Source organism: Balearica regulorum, chromosome Z (genome assembly GCF_011004875.1).
Source record: "Balearica regulorum gibbericeps isolate bBalReg1 chromosome Z, bBalReg1.pri, whole genome shotgun sequence".
Classification (NCBI taxonomy): domain Eukaryota; kingdom Metazoa; phylum Chordata; class Aves; order Gruiformes; family Gruidae; genus Balearica; species Balearica regulorum.
In genome coordinates this window covers 49,633,133-49,648,905 of record NC_046220.1, presented here as the reverse complement: position 1 = coordinate 49,648,905, position 15,773 = coordinate 49,633,133, and the positions used below count along the sequence as shown (strand labels likewise).

The following is a 15,773-nucleotide window of genomic DNA, read 5'->3' as shown; positions in this document are numbered from 1 at the left end:
TTTCCATGTGCCTGAGCATAGTCTCCAGGAGGGTCTGCTCCATAATCTTGCCAGGCACGGAGGTGAGACTGACTGGCCTGTAGTTCCCTGGGTCTTCCTTTTTTCCCTTCTTAAAAATGGGGGTTATTTTGCCCCTTTTCCTGTTGGTGGGAACTTCACTGGACTGCCAGGACTTCTCAAATATGACGGCAAGTGGCCTGGTCACTTCATCCACCAGTTCCCTCAAGGCCCACGGATGCAACTCATCAGGTCCCATGGACTTGTGCACCTTCAGGTTCCTTCGATATTCTCGAACCTGATCTTCTCCTGCAGTGGGCGGTTCTGCATTCTCCCAGTCCCTGCCTTCTGTGACCTGGGCAGTGTGGCTCAAGCATTTGCCAGTGAAGACTGAGGCAGAGAAGTCTTTGAGTACCTCAGCCTTCTTCATATCCTGGGTAACCAAGTCACCCATTTCATTCCGGAGGGGACCCACATTTTCCCTCATCCTCCTTTTATCACTAACATACCTATAGAAGCTATTCTTGTTGTCCTTGACATCCCTGGCCAGACTAATTTCTGTCAGGGCTTTGGCTTTCCTAACCTGCTCCCTGCCTGCTCGGACAGTTTGTCTGTATTCTTCCCAGGCTACCTGCCCTTGCTTCCACCCTCTGTAGGCTTCCTTTTTTTGTTTGACTTTGCCCAGGAGCTCCTTGTTCACCCACGGGAGCCTCTTGGTGTTTTTGCTTGACTTCCTCTTTGTTGGGATGCATTGCTCCTGAGCTTGGAGGAGGTGATGCTTGAATATTAGCCAGCTGCCTTGGGCCCCTCTTCCTTCCAGGGCTTTGTCCCATGGTACTCCACCAGGCAGGTTCCTGAAGAGGCCAAAGTCTGCTCTCCTGAACTCCAGGGTAGTGAGCTTGCTGTGTGCCCTCCTCGCTGCCCTGAGGATCCTGAATTCCACCATTTCGTGGTCATTGCAGCCAAGGCTGCCCTTGAGCTTGACGTGCCCTACCAGGCCCTCTTTATTGGTGAGAATAAGGTCCAGCATGGCACCTCTCCTCGTGGGCTCCTCTATCACTTGGAGGAGAAAATTGTCATCGACACATTCCAGGAACTTCCTGGATTGCTTGTGCTCTGCTGCGTTGTCCCTCCAGCAGATGTCAGGGTGGTTGAAGTCCCCCATAAGGACCAGGGCTTGTGAGTGTGAGGCTGCTCCTATCTGTGTATAGAGGGCTTCATCTGCTCGGTCCCCCTGGTCAGGTGGCCTGTAGCAGACCCCCACTACTACAAAATAAGTTGTTAAATACTTTCCTTAGAAAATTTTATTTCTTAAGCCTTCATATAAGACAGAAGTAAACTAAAACAGAAAACAGCTGAGGAGCATGTGTTGTTTAGTCCCATGTAAGCTGAACTGTACACTTAACAAAACCAAAACTCACAGCACATGGATTTCCCTGTTCTTTCAAGTAAGAAGTATCTGGGAATGGAAACATGGCCTACGTTAAAGAGATGTTCACTTACCACATGTGTTAGCAATTTTGAAGTTTTGATGGTTTTCTTATGGTTGCCTTAAAAGCCACTTGTGTGTGAATTTGTGTAATTGGGGTCTGTAGATATCTATGTGTGTGAATAAGAAAACAGTTACCAGAAAACAGCAGGGCAGGGAAAGGAAAAGTATGTGCTGAGAGGTAGCATGTGAAAGGCTCTGAAGAGCTGATGAGCTCTTGAGATCAGTGATCCTTCTGGATTCACGTTAAGTGGTAGATTCAGAACACCAAACGTCTGCTGAATCTGTATAAGGCCGCCAGCACACACGGGCACCACAAACGTGTTGCATGACTCAGCCCACATGTGAAAAGGCTGTGTCTGCTCTACACAGAGACTACAGGATTGTGGGTATACCCGATGAAGCAAGGAGGCTTGATTGTAACATGTGATTAGCTGTCTGTGACTAATGAACAGCAGTTTGGCTCTGTTAGTAGTAACAGCTCAACTTCTACTTTGCCTCAGTCCCCTATCAGTGAAATTTATATACGTCTCCATTTCCAAACCACAAAAGAAGTTTTTCTCCGATATATTAATACTTCTTTTGCAAGTAGGAATGCAGTAGCTGCCAGTATTTTACTCAGGGAGAATGTATGCTCTGGTATCTATCTTTTCCTGTTGTCTTTTTGCTAAGCTTGCCAGAATAAATGAATTATTATGAAACCCTGACAAGTAAGGAAGGAATATTAGAAAAGGTCAGTAGCTGTTTAGCTTTATAAAATGAGTGAAGTCAAAGCTAAAATAATTTTATTGTTTAGTATGATAATTATAGGGGAATTTGCTGAATACAAGCATTTCATGAGGTGGGGTTTTGGGGTTTTTTTGACCATAGCAGTTAATGGATAGGGTTTTGTCATAGCATGCAGTTTGGTTCCTTCCCTTTCAATTTACTGAGTATGAATACTTTGAGGAAAGTGCAATGAAAAAGCGGGAGAGAGGCACAGGAGTCCAAAGTGTTTCATTTATAAGGATACTTTGTGTATACTACGTAAATGAAAGTGATTTCACAAGATACTAGCAAAAGCACTGTAGTGTGTGTGCAACCACCAAAGTCTTAAGGATGCTTCAAAACTTCTAACTCAATCTCCTGTTAAATACTGGGCCTGCTCAGCTGTTTTTCTTCATCTTTTAGGTTTATGGTGCTGCTATTCAGTTTTATGAGCCTTATCCCCGGGAGCTGCTAACAGAAAGACAACAATTGCAGCTGGGTCTTGTGACAGCTGTAGAGAGGAAAGTGGTTACTTCCAAGTCCATCAATTCCAACAAATGCATCTGCCTTCTCTCACATTGGCCTTTCTTTGAAGCATTTAGAAAATTTCTTATGTTCATCTACAAACTCTCTGTCTCTGGACCTCATCTTCTTCCCATTGAAAAGTATGTAAAACATTTTTCAAGTTAATGTTGGAAGGTAGTTATATCAGTTCAAGAAGTCATGTGATTTATACTAGTCACACTTACTTGGTATATTTGCTCCATCCTCTTGCTTGCACTGCATAGTTTATGTTGTACTGATAGAAATTATTGCTGCTTCTGTTTAATAATAGTGGCTCTTGCAGTGCCAGGAAAGTGAACTGTATTTTACTGTGGCTTTTCTGTTAGAGTATGTCAAGCCTGTTTACCTTTCTCTTAACTGTGTCAAACACAGAAAAAGGCTGAGCTATAACATACATGCTAATGTTTGCAGTCCTGCATTTTAGGTTAATAAGTATAAGCTCATAGACTCTGTGCGTTAGCAATGAGTATCTGTGTCTGTTTCCAAACACTGCAACTAATGCAGATTGTATGTGTGTGTAAACTCAGTAGAGGATGCTTTTCATGGTCCTAAAAGTTTGCTGAAATATGGTGTTACCTTCAAAACTGTATTAGATGTCTGGCAGTGAAGTATATAGTTTGTCATAGCTAAGCCTCATTAGAAACTCTGTAGAATGGGGTTAGGCTGCCTGGGATTTGAAATAGCTTGCCTAAATGCTACTGTGTTCTTATCTGTTCCATACATATCTGAAGCTGCCAGTATTAATTTTCATGCATGACATGCGAATGAATGGAGCTTCTTTCTTTCAATTTGCATAAATAGGCTCTTAAACTTATAAAAACAGTAAATAAATCTCAACAGCCTTGCTAAAATATGGTACCATAGTAATTCCAAAATGTGATTAACATTGTTTTCAGTTGCTGATTAGTGCCTGCTGGTTTTCTGACATATTGTCTTCTTTTCAGGTATGTATCCCATTTTATGCACAACATACCTTTCCCTTCACCACAAAGGCCAAGAATTCTTGTGCAGGTAAGCAAAACATTTGCTTACATTTTTAGATACAATAATGGCAAACCCTCTTTTTTGCTTTTGAAAGCCTGGTTTCTTCTTTTAGGCCTTTTACTCAGCTTTGAATACCCATGTGCTAGAAAGGGGAGGGGAGGAGATGTATGGGTTGGCCTTCTCTTTCATTAATAGAAATCTGGGGTAACTTAGAAACGGAGACTCTTTCAGACTTCAGGTGGTGCAGATGGCAGCAGTGTCCTACTTGCACTTTCAAAATTTCTGCTATATATTACTTTTTCATTTTATAGGCACCATTTGAATTACCTCAGTGAGGGGGTGGTTTGTTTTCTGTCTTTCTCTCACTTTTCCACCCACTGCTGTGGGTCAAGGGTTAGTCCCCCCGGGCATTGTCTCTTGTGGTTCTCTGCTTAATCACCCAGCAGCAGTTACATGTCCAACACTGAGTCACAACTTCCTGTAACTTCTGAGAATTGTTTCAGTGACTAATACAAGTTCTGTTGACCTAGTGAATACAAGTCTCAAAGATTGTGTCTGATTTGCGTGTCTTGCATGACGTTGTGACTCTGTCTGCCAGGCAGTTTATGAGACTATGGATATACATTCATATTGGAATATTACACTGTATTGACTTTGGAGTTGTCCATATCAATCATATACTGCTTTATGTGTTTCAGCTTTCTGCCCATGATGCATTAGTATTGTCTCAGCCAGTTTCTACACCATTGCCATTAAGGTATCATTATTAATGCTTTAAATGTATGCTACTTGAAAAATTCAGAGGCAAATAGGAGTGAGTCATAGGAGGAAGCCAAAAGCTCAATACACATTTATAAGATTATACAGTGTTGTCTTTTTGACATAGACCTGTCCCTTGTGGAAGAATAATATCACTAATTATCCTGAAATAAAGATGAATTGCCAGATTTCTGTAGGAACTCTGAAGAAAGAAGCAGCAGGCTGTGAGGGAAAAAATATATGTATTTAAATATCTTGTATTTTCAGAACCTATGTAGTAAGCAAATTTTTTTTTAATTGCATAGGTAGACTGTTTGTTGTCTTGTTTTTTTCCCTTGTTGGATCCAAGAGAGACATTTACATCAAGCAGTTATGTGAAATCAGTCAATGCACAACTGTGAAAACATTAAGGAAATTCGGAATTGGTATTTGTGCTTGAAGATTGATACAGTCTCTGTGGATACTGCCTTCATCTTCTGGGTTGGAGTTCCCTATGATTGTGACATGGGGTTTTGTTTAGATGGTTTTGTTGATTTTTGGTTTAGTTTTCAGTTAAACCCCAAAATATTCTTTTTTTACACCCTCTCCCCAAACATTATCATATAATATTCTGTGTGCAAAAGAATCTCGTGTTTAATCACTTCTGTTGCACAGCCTCTTAAGTGAAAAATTGCAGTCAGCCACCAAACTGGAAAGTAACATCTAAGCACTTTTCTAATGACAGATTTTACACCGCTGTGCTCTTACAGATGTCATTACAATTCCTAAATGTTTACAGTCCAAACAAATGAAATGGAGTCTAAACTGTAGAAACTACAGGCATGTTGCTATCAGTATGACGATTTTACTTGACTAATATTTGAATTTGATGCGGCGATTCTAAGATCAAATGGATACTCTAGTTCATGATTTTTGTCTGAGGTAACCCATCATAAGAACTATTAGTGTTATTTATGTTTGGATTAGGTGTGAATCAGTTCAGTTTTACTGTTATGAAGACAGGATGCCTGTGCATGTATGAGAGAGTGCCATAAACAACACAAACTCAGCAGTAGCATGGTATAGCATGTGTTTCTTTAGCAGTAGAATTTGAATTTGGGTTTCTTTGTGGTAGTACAAGCCTCATATTGAGGTGATAGCTATTAGATAGATAGATAGATATTTGATGTGAGGTAATATTAGCACCATTTAACTAGTTGGTCCCAGTTGTCAGAAGTTTGATAGTAGTGATTTTTCTTATTTATTTATTTTTTTAAATCCTGTAACAATCTTATTCTCTTCCCGCTTCCCATCCACCCCTTAGTGGAGCAAACTTTAGCACTCTGCTCATGAATCTTGGACCGGAAAACTGTGCCACTCTGTTACTCTTTGTATTACTAGAAGGCAAGATCCTCCTCCATTCTCTTAGACCAGCTGTGTTGACAGGAGTTGCTGAAGCTGTAGTAGCTGTAAGTACAAAACGTTCTGTACAGCAGTGAGAGAAATCAGTTCAAACTGCGCGGTTGTTACAAGGCATCTTTAAGTTAAAATGATTGATGCACTAAATAATTGTTTTTCCCATTTAGTTAAAGTATCCAGCATGTCTTATTATTAGAACTATTAGAATGATCAACATTTTTGCATAGATAACCAAAAGACATGCTGTGAATAAGTGATCAAACTTGAAGACTGTTTTCTGACAGTGTTACAAGGCTTTTAGCAATTTTGTTTCAACTTGCTGAATGTAACTTCTTGGTTTTTATTGTACAGTGTCTGTTGTCTTGTTTTAATGTGTTGATTTAATTTAATTTTTCCTTCAGATGATATTTCCATTTCAGTGGCAATGTCCATATATCCCTCTCTGTCCTTTGTCTCTGGCCACCGTACTCAGTGCACCTCTTCCATTTATTGTTGGAGTTGATTCACGATACTTTGATCTGTATGATCCACCGCAGGATATTGTGTGCATTGACTTAGACACAAACATGGTGTACATGTAAGTTCTATGGAGTTTTTACATTTATCTGTAGAAGGAGAGATTGCTGAAATGCTCAGGAGATAAACTATTAAACACTGTTTTATACAATATGGTTAATTTCTTAATGTCCTCTGTTCTTTTTGTCATTTCTAATGCTGCATAGCAAAATCAAAACTTCCTACTTCAAGGGTTGACATTTGGTGCTGCCTATAAAAAAGTGATGTAGATGTTGCTATAAATTTAATAACAATTGAATTTGGTTTGCCTGTGTTCAATGATTATTGGTATGAAGATGAGTGCTTTAGGAACCTTCATGACAGCTTTTGATTCTGTCTTGCACTGAGGGCACTATATGTTAGTGTTAATAAAGAAATTTTTCTCAAATTACAAGGGCTAAATTTTTGGTGAGATCAATCAAGCAAAATTTGGTGTCTTGACTACATTCCATCTAAAATATTTTCATTTAGTTTTTATATCTTTAATGTTTTTCTTAAATTGAAGGTGTTGCATGAACAGTTTCTTTGCACCTTCTTGAAGCAATGCTAATTCAGAGTAACTCTTCTGTTTCTCCGTAATTTATCTAAATGAAAATATCTAACTGAAAATTCAGTTGTTTCAGGTGTTTAGTAAATTTATGAATTACCTTTCCATTTTAAATAATTAGATAGATTAGATAGAAAGAGGCATTTAAGCTAGTTCAAGATGAGGGCAAACATCACTAAATAAACTGCACATCTTTTCTCTGTGAAAATATAGTTTTACTTCATCTTACGTCACTTTTTAACTCTTGACCTTTGTTTTTACTAGCTTGAGTTATAATTAGTCATTTGATCTATGGTCCAGTTGAATGCTTTCTTGATTTTCCTTGTATTAAAAGGATTCTTCCTTTACTGAAGCAAATGTTTTCTTTACTGAAATGCTTTGTTTTACTGGTAGCATCAAAGGAAATAGTAAACAATGGAGCAGATTTTGTTTAATTTTTTCTCTGCTTCCTCTAGGTCCCCATTAAAAACACTGCAAAAAGCATTTTCATCACTGTATATCAAAGTATTATGCCAGCAAAAGAATAATTATAATAGGTGTTGTAAAGAAGAATGTATTGAAGAAACTCAAGGAAGATAGCTTGTTTATATGAAGATAATTTGCAGTGAAAATACCTGAATGGTTTTGTTCATAAGTAGAATGGAAGTTGAAGACTGGGTTGCAGAAAAATAAAGGAGATAGAAACAGGGGATTTAGCAGGAAGATAAGGATGTCAAGATTCTGTTTGGATGGCTGCTAGAAAGACCAAGTACCAGCCTTATTGGATTGATTACTAAACTAAAAATCTACCAGTGGCTGACCTCTTAATGAGGCACTCAGCTGGAAAGATTTTTGTACCTTTTCTTTCATGTCTTATAAGTCTCTATTATTTCTCTTTCAATAGTTAGTTGATCTTTTTTGTTGCCCGTTTGGCATATATCTCATCTGTACCACTTATTTGACTTCCAGAGGAATTTGACTTCTGATAACATTTGACTTAGGTAAATGTGAGATGTTGGTACCTGCATTGTAAAACTTTTTTAACCTGGAAATAAGGATATTTTTCAAATCTCCATGATCCATGGAGAATTCTAAAATACTCATGCAGAATTCTAAAATACTACATTATTAGTGCATAAAGATTAATGTTCCATTTTATTTTATTCACATCTGTTTCTACCCCTCTTTATTTCTGTGGCAACTTCAGAAAACTGCATAATAGAAGAATAACATTTGAAAAATTCAATATTTTCTAGTACATCAGTCTGTCTAGTGTCTTTTTAGAAAGACACTAATTTGCTGCTGTCTTATAATGGAATGAAGCTTTATTTACTGCCAAAAAATACTGAAGGTCTTTTATTCATTCAGCATCTTCTTTAATGCCTTTTTTTGGATTTTTTAACTATCTCTGTGAAAGTAACATTGAAAGCTGGTTAAGAAAAGTAGCCTTTTTAGGGCAAAGATTGAGCGTTTGTTTGATTTTTTTATAGTAGGATTTTTTTCCTTGCGTTTTTGGAACAGTACCACTTACATTGTTTATAGGCATGCCATTATGGTGGGGAAAAGGGCAAAGGCATCCGTAAGCATGCTTTTTGTTTAACTCCTGAAACTTTGGCTTCTTTCCTAAGATAGTTCTGTGTCAATGCCAGTTGAGCAAATAGTAGTTGAACGAACATTTCCCTGATGCAAAGTGCGAAACAAGCAGTGACAGCATCAGCTCGGATACTAAGAACTGATTCGGTCTTGTGTCCACAAGGTTTGTTGTACTCCCTGTTATAGCAATTCTCCCCACTTTCTGCCTTCCAGAAAGAGGCGTAGGAGTTCTCAGGATTTATTCCCTACTTTCTCTCTGTTTACATCCAACTGCTTAAACAAGATCTGGCGTTGTACCCATTGTCCTTCTAACAAAGATGAGCATTCCTTTAGGCCAGTTTACCCCATTGCTTAATAAACCACATAATTTTCAAACTGCGAATGGAATTCCCAATCTTCCTAGTCCCTGCTAGCCTGTGATTGAAGCTGGAACTGAGTTGCCATAGACATGTTGCAGTGTACCATATGATCATAAAGCTACCAGACTGGTCTTCCAACATTTTGCAGTAACAAGTTCATGTTGTATTCCAAACTACCTTTATTTCTATCAGTAGCAGTATGACAGGTTTATGGTAGTATAGACTTGGCATAGTAATCACATACAGATTAGCGTGCTTAAATTATATTAGCAAGACCAATAAAAAATCTGAAAGAGAAATCAGCTAAGTGAAACTTAAGCTAAAAAGTCTAAATCAAATCTTAATGCAAATCCTCCTTACAGACTGGAGAAAACTCTACTCATAACTCAATTTATGCAGTTTTGTATCTGAGGAAATGAAATTCTGAATTATGTTACTCTGATTTTTTTATTTTTTGCAAATAGGGACAGTGTCAAGATTTCTTTTCAAAATAATTTCTTTTTTTCTTTAGTTACCACGTTCTGAAAATGAAGCGACTTAGGGCTATGGAAGCTATTGTTTTTCATATGGTCTGTATTTTACATACCCTTTTTTTCCTCCCTGTGTTTTAGATCAGATGATAAGAAGAACACCAACTGGAAGCAGTTTCCTAAGAAGCCATGTAAAAGCCTGCTTAGCACCTTAAAGAAACTGCACCCACAGCTGGCAGCAGGTGAAATATAGAAAATAAAATGGGAAGGGATAAGAACAGAAACTGCCTAAGGCAGGGAAAGTCAATATTCAAAGAAAACTACTAAATTTTCTGATCCATACCTACAAGTCTTAAATTATAATTTATATATAGATGTAAGGACTTCTTTCTATCATATGTAGTGTGAATTACTGAAATTTTTTTAGACTTATTTTCTTTGATGTGACTTCTTAAAATTGGAGCTTTTTTTAGCCTTTACTCATGATTAAATTTTGTTTAAACAAAGATTCAGCTAAAAACTGTTTGGATCTTCACATAAAACAATATTCACAGTTCTGATCAAAAATAATAGCGGAAACAGGGATATGAGTAAAATAATATTGAATGTCTCAGCTATTGTGCAGATACTGCTGAATGTCTCAGATTCTAATTTCTTTTCTACAACAATAATCTAATAGCTAAATTTTGACAAAGTATTCTGTCGAAAAGGAAGACTGACCATCTTCAGCCTAGTGACTTGGACAGGTAAGAGGAAAGTTGTAGCTGACCTAGCAGTTTTCAGGTATTGCTTCTTTCTGACTGTAGATAGGGTCTTTAAGGTAAGCTGGTTTAGAGTATGTTAGGTTGCATCATTTTGGAGAAGGAGACAATAATAGCCTTATAGCTATACAAGATACAAAAAATTTGTAAATTGTGGAAACAGAAACCTACATTAATTTAATCATGCCTCAATTTTGTATGATTTTTTTTTTTTCCCAGATAGCCTTTACTTCATCTATTAGAAAACCTCAACTTTTCTTTTGGTTTTATTAGCAGGGTATGTCATGCAATCTACCTAATACAGAATTGCTTCCTAGTTTTAACTTGAGCAGAACCAGTCATCTTTTTTAGATAGATAGTTTTTCTGGTTTGGGAATATTATAATAGATATGTTATGATATTTATTTATATTTCTATAAATATATTACAATAATTTATTTTTTTGTTATAATAAAAAGCATGGAACTATAATTTTCAGTAGTACCTGCTACTGGGGTTTTTTTAAGAGTACAAGATTGAATGTCATCTACTTGTTCCTACCCTTTGGTGCACTAAACTGTTAGAATTTTGATTAGAAAAAATAGTTTCAGGCTCTTTCTTTCTAGATGTGCAGTCTTCAGAACAGGGAAAACATGGTCCTTCATATTTGTGTTGATACATTACTGAAAGACTACTGTCAATGAGATCCTCCTCATTTTATGTCCCAGAGGGCTAGATGAGTTGGACAAACACATAATCAACTCTTGTGGTAACTTGCTTTTTATATGGGCCAGATCAATTGAGAAATAATCACAGGATTTCAGTGTTTGTCATTTCTGAATATGGGCAAAAAAGAAAGATCTGTCTTCAGTGTCTTGCGAAAGTTACCTGCTAGAAGGCACTGAATTTTAATACAGGATTGTATGTGTTGCTCATTGCTAGTACACAGGAAAACTCAAGAAGGCTCTGCAGTGGAAATGACTCCTATAGAGGCAGATTTCTCCTGGCAGAAGAAGATGATAGAACTTGAAATGGAGATCCAGGAAGCTTTTCTCCGTTTCATGGCATCTATTTTAAAGGGTTACAGAACATTCCTCAAGCCAATCACGCAGGCGCCTTCAAAGAAAGCAACTGCTGCCGATTCCTTGTTTGATCATCAAGGTGAGGGTGAGGAAAACCAGCTGCTGATAGCAGTGGCACTGTTACAACTTCAGGGTTGAGGAGCTACTTAACTTTAAAAGGTCAAATTTCTCTTTGGTTGTACAATTCTTGGCAATATTTAAAATTGCAATTGAATAATGTTAAACTATTCCAAGTTGATTAGAACATGAATTTATGCACATAGAACTACAATTTTTGCAGTAGCTCTGGTATTAGAAAAGCTGTGTTTCAGTAGCATGATGCACTCTCTGCATGGTGTATTTAGTAAGGGCAGCTCTTGGGAATGACAGAATATTTCTCAATTTGTGCAGAGCAAAAATGCCAGAAGCCCAGTACAAAGTAATGTTCTTGGTATAAATGGGAAGGTAATAGAGAACGGGGCAGAGATCAGAAAGGTAACAAAACAATAGTCAGCAAAGGTCATCTTGTTTTCCGCATCTTGTCACCTTAACTTTTCAGATCTGTTCATGAGTTGAATGCTAGATAAAATGTTACAGGTGTTTTCTTTGTATGTGATGGTGATGTTTTAGGGTTGGTTTTGGTGGTTTTTGTTTGGGTTTGTTGATTTTTTTTTTTTTTTTTAGCTTTTGTTTGGGGTTTTTTTTTATTGGAAGAGCGATTTGAGAAGAGATTTTTAGTCAAAGGTTTGGAAAGTCTTAAATATTTTCACGCCCATCACCTCTTAGGATAATATAATTTTTATTTTAGTATTGTTTTAACTGTTAAATATGTCTGCTTTTGTATGAGGTCATAATCTCCTTCTTGCACAAAATGTCAACTAACACAGTGAGCAGACTACATGGGGGTGATTGCTTACCAAGTATTGTTAAATGTGGTGAAAAATAATTAAAAAAAAAAGAGCTGTCATTTTAGTCTTCTGAATGCAAGTTAGAGATTAGTAGTTGTTTTTATTGATAAAGCGAATACTGTATGTATTAGCACTTTAAATATTTTTTGTTGACACTTTATATGTTAATTTGTTATGGAACTCATAACTGGTATTTAGTTTTGTGTTCCTTTTTGTAACCAGGATTTTTAAAAAGCAGAGACCGTGCCTATACAAAGTTCTACACACATCTCACCAAAACACAGATATTCAGCCGCTTTATTGAAGAGTGCAGTTTTGTGAGTGACAAGGATACTGGCTTGGCATTTTTTGATGACTGCATAGAAAAGGTGAAAAACATGTAGCAATACTATTAATTATATGTTTCAGTTCATTTTGTGTTATTGTCTTGGTTTTTAGTTGAAAAGGTAGCTACCCTCTCCTGCAAGTGCTTTGAGGGATTGGAATTCTTGGTGATTATTGCCACGTCATTTTCTTCTTTCATCTTCTTCAATGGTCATCATTTTCTGTGCTGATGCAGGAAACTTTCATTGAAGCCCTGTAGGATGTCAAGCTATAAGATAATGTGGAAGTACCAGTAGCTGAAACTTTAGCACAATGCCATCTGTGCCTTCCCTTTAATCACCCTCCCTCTAGTGTGGAATTATCTACCAGTGGTCATCTGCATTGTTGTTCTTTTTCACACGATTTAAACTTAAAACACAAAAACATGCCTAGTGCTCCACTTGTGGTCAAAACTGATTTCTGTAGACAAGGTCCCCTTTTGTTGCCTGTATTTTGTACCAGAAAGATTGCTGTCACCCATTCTTGTTTTTTGAAACAAAGTCTCTTCAGCATGATTCTGGTCCAGATGGGTTATTGAGTTTATACCTTCATCTGCAAAATGCCAGGTTCACAAAAAAAAAAAATTAGGAGCTAGATAATTATATGTATTTTTTTAAGGTGTATATGTATGATTCTTTCTGGATAGAACCTTCATTTTCATACCAAGTTCTTATAAGTCTTTGAGTCAATATTGATTCTGAGCAAATTAACACTCATAAACAGCCCATAAAATAAGTATTTAAAAGTTTCTTTGCCTTTATTTTTCTTTCTGCTGAGTATGGAGTATGCATCTAGAGTATACATCTAGAGTATACCTTGTTTAATATTGTTAATAATTTGATATTATTGCAGGTTGTTAATGTGTTGCATATTTAAATTGTCATATTGAAAATACCTGCAAAGCAGCAGTTTCTTTCAATTAAACTCAATGAAAGCACTTTCCTTTGATAGATTTAGGATTTTGTATTTAGTAAATAATGTCAACAGATTGAAAGCATGCTGATTACTGCATTTTCTTACTTTCAGCAAAGGAAGTATTTGAAAAAGAGATTAATTGCTCCTACAGTAATATGAAAATTTAGTGTTATTTAATATTTAAGTAAATGACACAGATTTAATAGAATTATTTAGGATTTTTTTTACTTGAGAAGAAAGTCTAATCTTTTTTTTTTTCCTCTTTTCCCAGCTCTTTCCAGATAAAGGAACAGAAAAAGGGGACAAGGTACTTTGTCCTTCAAAATGTTTAGAGATATGTGATTGTGAAACAAAAATGGAAAGACAAGGCTATGGACTTGATATTTGAGTAATTAGAACAAATATAATTAATTTTATATATTATATATAATAAAATACAGTGTATATTAAATATATTTTACATATACTAACATAATTAATATTAAAAAGAATATTTTATCCCAAAACCAAACTCTGTACTTAGAGTACAAACTGTTTCCAGGTTGATGTAGATTCTGTTGAAGATGCACGATTGATTGAGCTAGATGAGTCACAAAAAAGTGAACACACAGTGTTCATAATGCCACCAGAACCTCCTGCTGATGACGGACAGGACCGAGTGCCTAAATACAGGTACAATTTAAACAGCCACATGTAGTGAAACTAGAATGATTATGACATTAAGCAGAGCAGATGTTCCATCTTGGTGCAAGACTTGCCTTAATGTAATGTTCAGAAGAATCTTTAAAAAGACACAAACTGCCTGGATTCTGGTAAGTTTCTGAAGCTCTAGAACTCAGTGTTTTGTGTGTGCGTATGTTTGAGGGCATGTGGATTTTGGTTTTAATTTTTCAGTAACTTCTTGCCAACTTTATAGTAATACTTTTCTACATGTATTTAGTGACTTTCTTCCTGTTTGAGCCATTTATGTGTATTTTGTAGCAACTGCAGTGCACCTTGTTTCACAGTGGGAATGGCAGGGGGTGGGTAATAGATCTGCCCAGTACTTTTGACCTGCAGCTGATGAACCAAAGGGACAGAACACCCACTCCACTTTTCAGACTTCTTTCATTCAGGGTTTTTCAGCCCTATGCAGAAGGTGTGGAGTTTCAGACACTCTGGACATGACTTTTTTTCTTCCTGCCTCTCTTGAAGGTCATGAAGGTTCTGTTTCCAACTGTTGTCCTTGTTAATCATCACCTGTGCTTCCCTGACCTCATGATATATGGATGGTGGTCTGGGTCTTGTTTCCATTATCTCAGGCATCTTCTTGTGATATCTTTGTCAATAAGACTAAAATGATCTTGCTATCTTCTTTCCTTTCCCCCCCGCCCTGATTCTTTATTCTCCTGTTTGTCAGTTCTTTGCATGCAAGTTGCCTTTGTATGGCTTTCCTGCTGTCAGCAGGTATGTGAAAAGCTTTTCTTTTCTGGTTGTTTTTTTTTTGTCTTTTTTTTTTATTATCTATATAGCTATAAAAACTTCCCACGACTAGATTTCAAGCTCTTTGACAGGCCACAGGAGCTCAAGCTCTCCTTCAGCAGACACCCAGCTGGAAGCAGCATTTCAAATAGTCCAGCACTCATGGCAAAGAGGACAAAACAGGTCAGATGAGTCTTACCATAATCACTGTGTGAACACTGAAAGATATGAAGTTTTTTGGTAGAATTGACAGTACCTATTTATGCAATAGGTTAATGTTGTTAGGTATTTGAAACTATTGAGAATCAACACTTGTGAAAGACACAGAGGGCAATAAATAAACAAATTAGTATCTGAGATTACAGTTTATTTTCAAACCCATTTGTAAGCTTTAGACTATAGCATAAAACAAAAGGAACTTAATGCTTGAATGAGGAGGAAAAATAAAAAAGAGGATTAATTCCGATGCTAGTTTTTGCTTGCAGAGAGCCTTAATAAAAGAGTGGTAAGAAGGGAGCTTTAGTTAAATGTTTTTCCTTTATTATTAAATGTTTACTTTAAAGAAGCCAGCATGTGTGTTAGTAATGGCTTCTAGATTCAGGATGTTACATCGTTTGTCTGCTTTTTTGTTTTGTTTCATCCTTACAGGAGATAAAAACAGCCCATAAATTAGCCAAGAAATATTACGTAAGCCCCCCACAGTGGGCTAAGTGTCTCTTCAGTCATAGTCACAGCCTGTGGTTTATTTGTCTGCCAGCCTACATCAGAGTTGCACATCCCAAGGTCAAAGCACTGCAGCAGGCATACGATGTTCTAATTAAAATGAGGAAAACTGATGTGGAACCACTAGATGAGGCAAGTGTGAATAAAAAAACATTACCATG

At 36.9% G+C, this 15,773-nt stretch overlaps 1 protein-coding gene across 4 annotated transcripts in view; it reads left to right on the top strand.

Annotated features, from left to right (window-relative positions):
* Positions 1 to 15,773, top strand: part of DENND4C (DENN domain containing 4C) — a 79,553-nt gene that overhangs the window by 33,133 nt on the left and 30,647 nt on the right. For 3 of the 4 annotated variants that reach the window (XM_075741111.1, XM_075741108.1, XM_075741109.1), the window contains exons 6-17: positions 2,657 to 2,898; positions 3,742 to 3,808; positions 4,480 to 4,538; positions 5,844 to 5,988; positions 6,340 to 6,515; positions 9,583 to 9,683; positions 11,124 to 11,342; positions 12,373 to 12,518; positions 13,700 to 13,735; positions 13,970 to 14,100; positions 14,940 to 15,072; positions 15,538 to 15,744. In XM_075741111.1, the coding sequence (XP_075597226.1) occupies positions 2,657 to 2,898; positions 3,742 to 3,808; positions 4,480 to 4,538; positions 5,844 to 5,988; positions 6,340 to 6,515; positions 9,583 to 9,683; positions 11,124 to 11,342; positions 12,373 to 12,518; positions 13,700 to 13,735; positions 13,970 to 14,100; positions 14,940 to 15,072; positions 15,538 to 15,744 (1,662 nt within the window). The remainder of the gene's footprint in view (positions 1 to 2,656; positions 2,899 to 3,741; positions 3,809 to 4,479; positions 4,539 to 5,843; positions 5,989 to 6,339; positions 6,516 to 9,582; positions 9,684 to 11,123; positions 11,343 to 12,372; positions 12,519 to 13,699; positions 13,736 to 13,969; positions 14,101 to 14,939; positions 15,073 to 15,537; positions 15,745 to 15,773) is intronic. The other variant, XM_075741110.1, reaches the window with a different exon arrangement.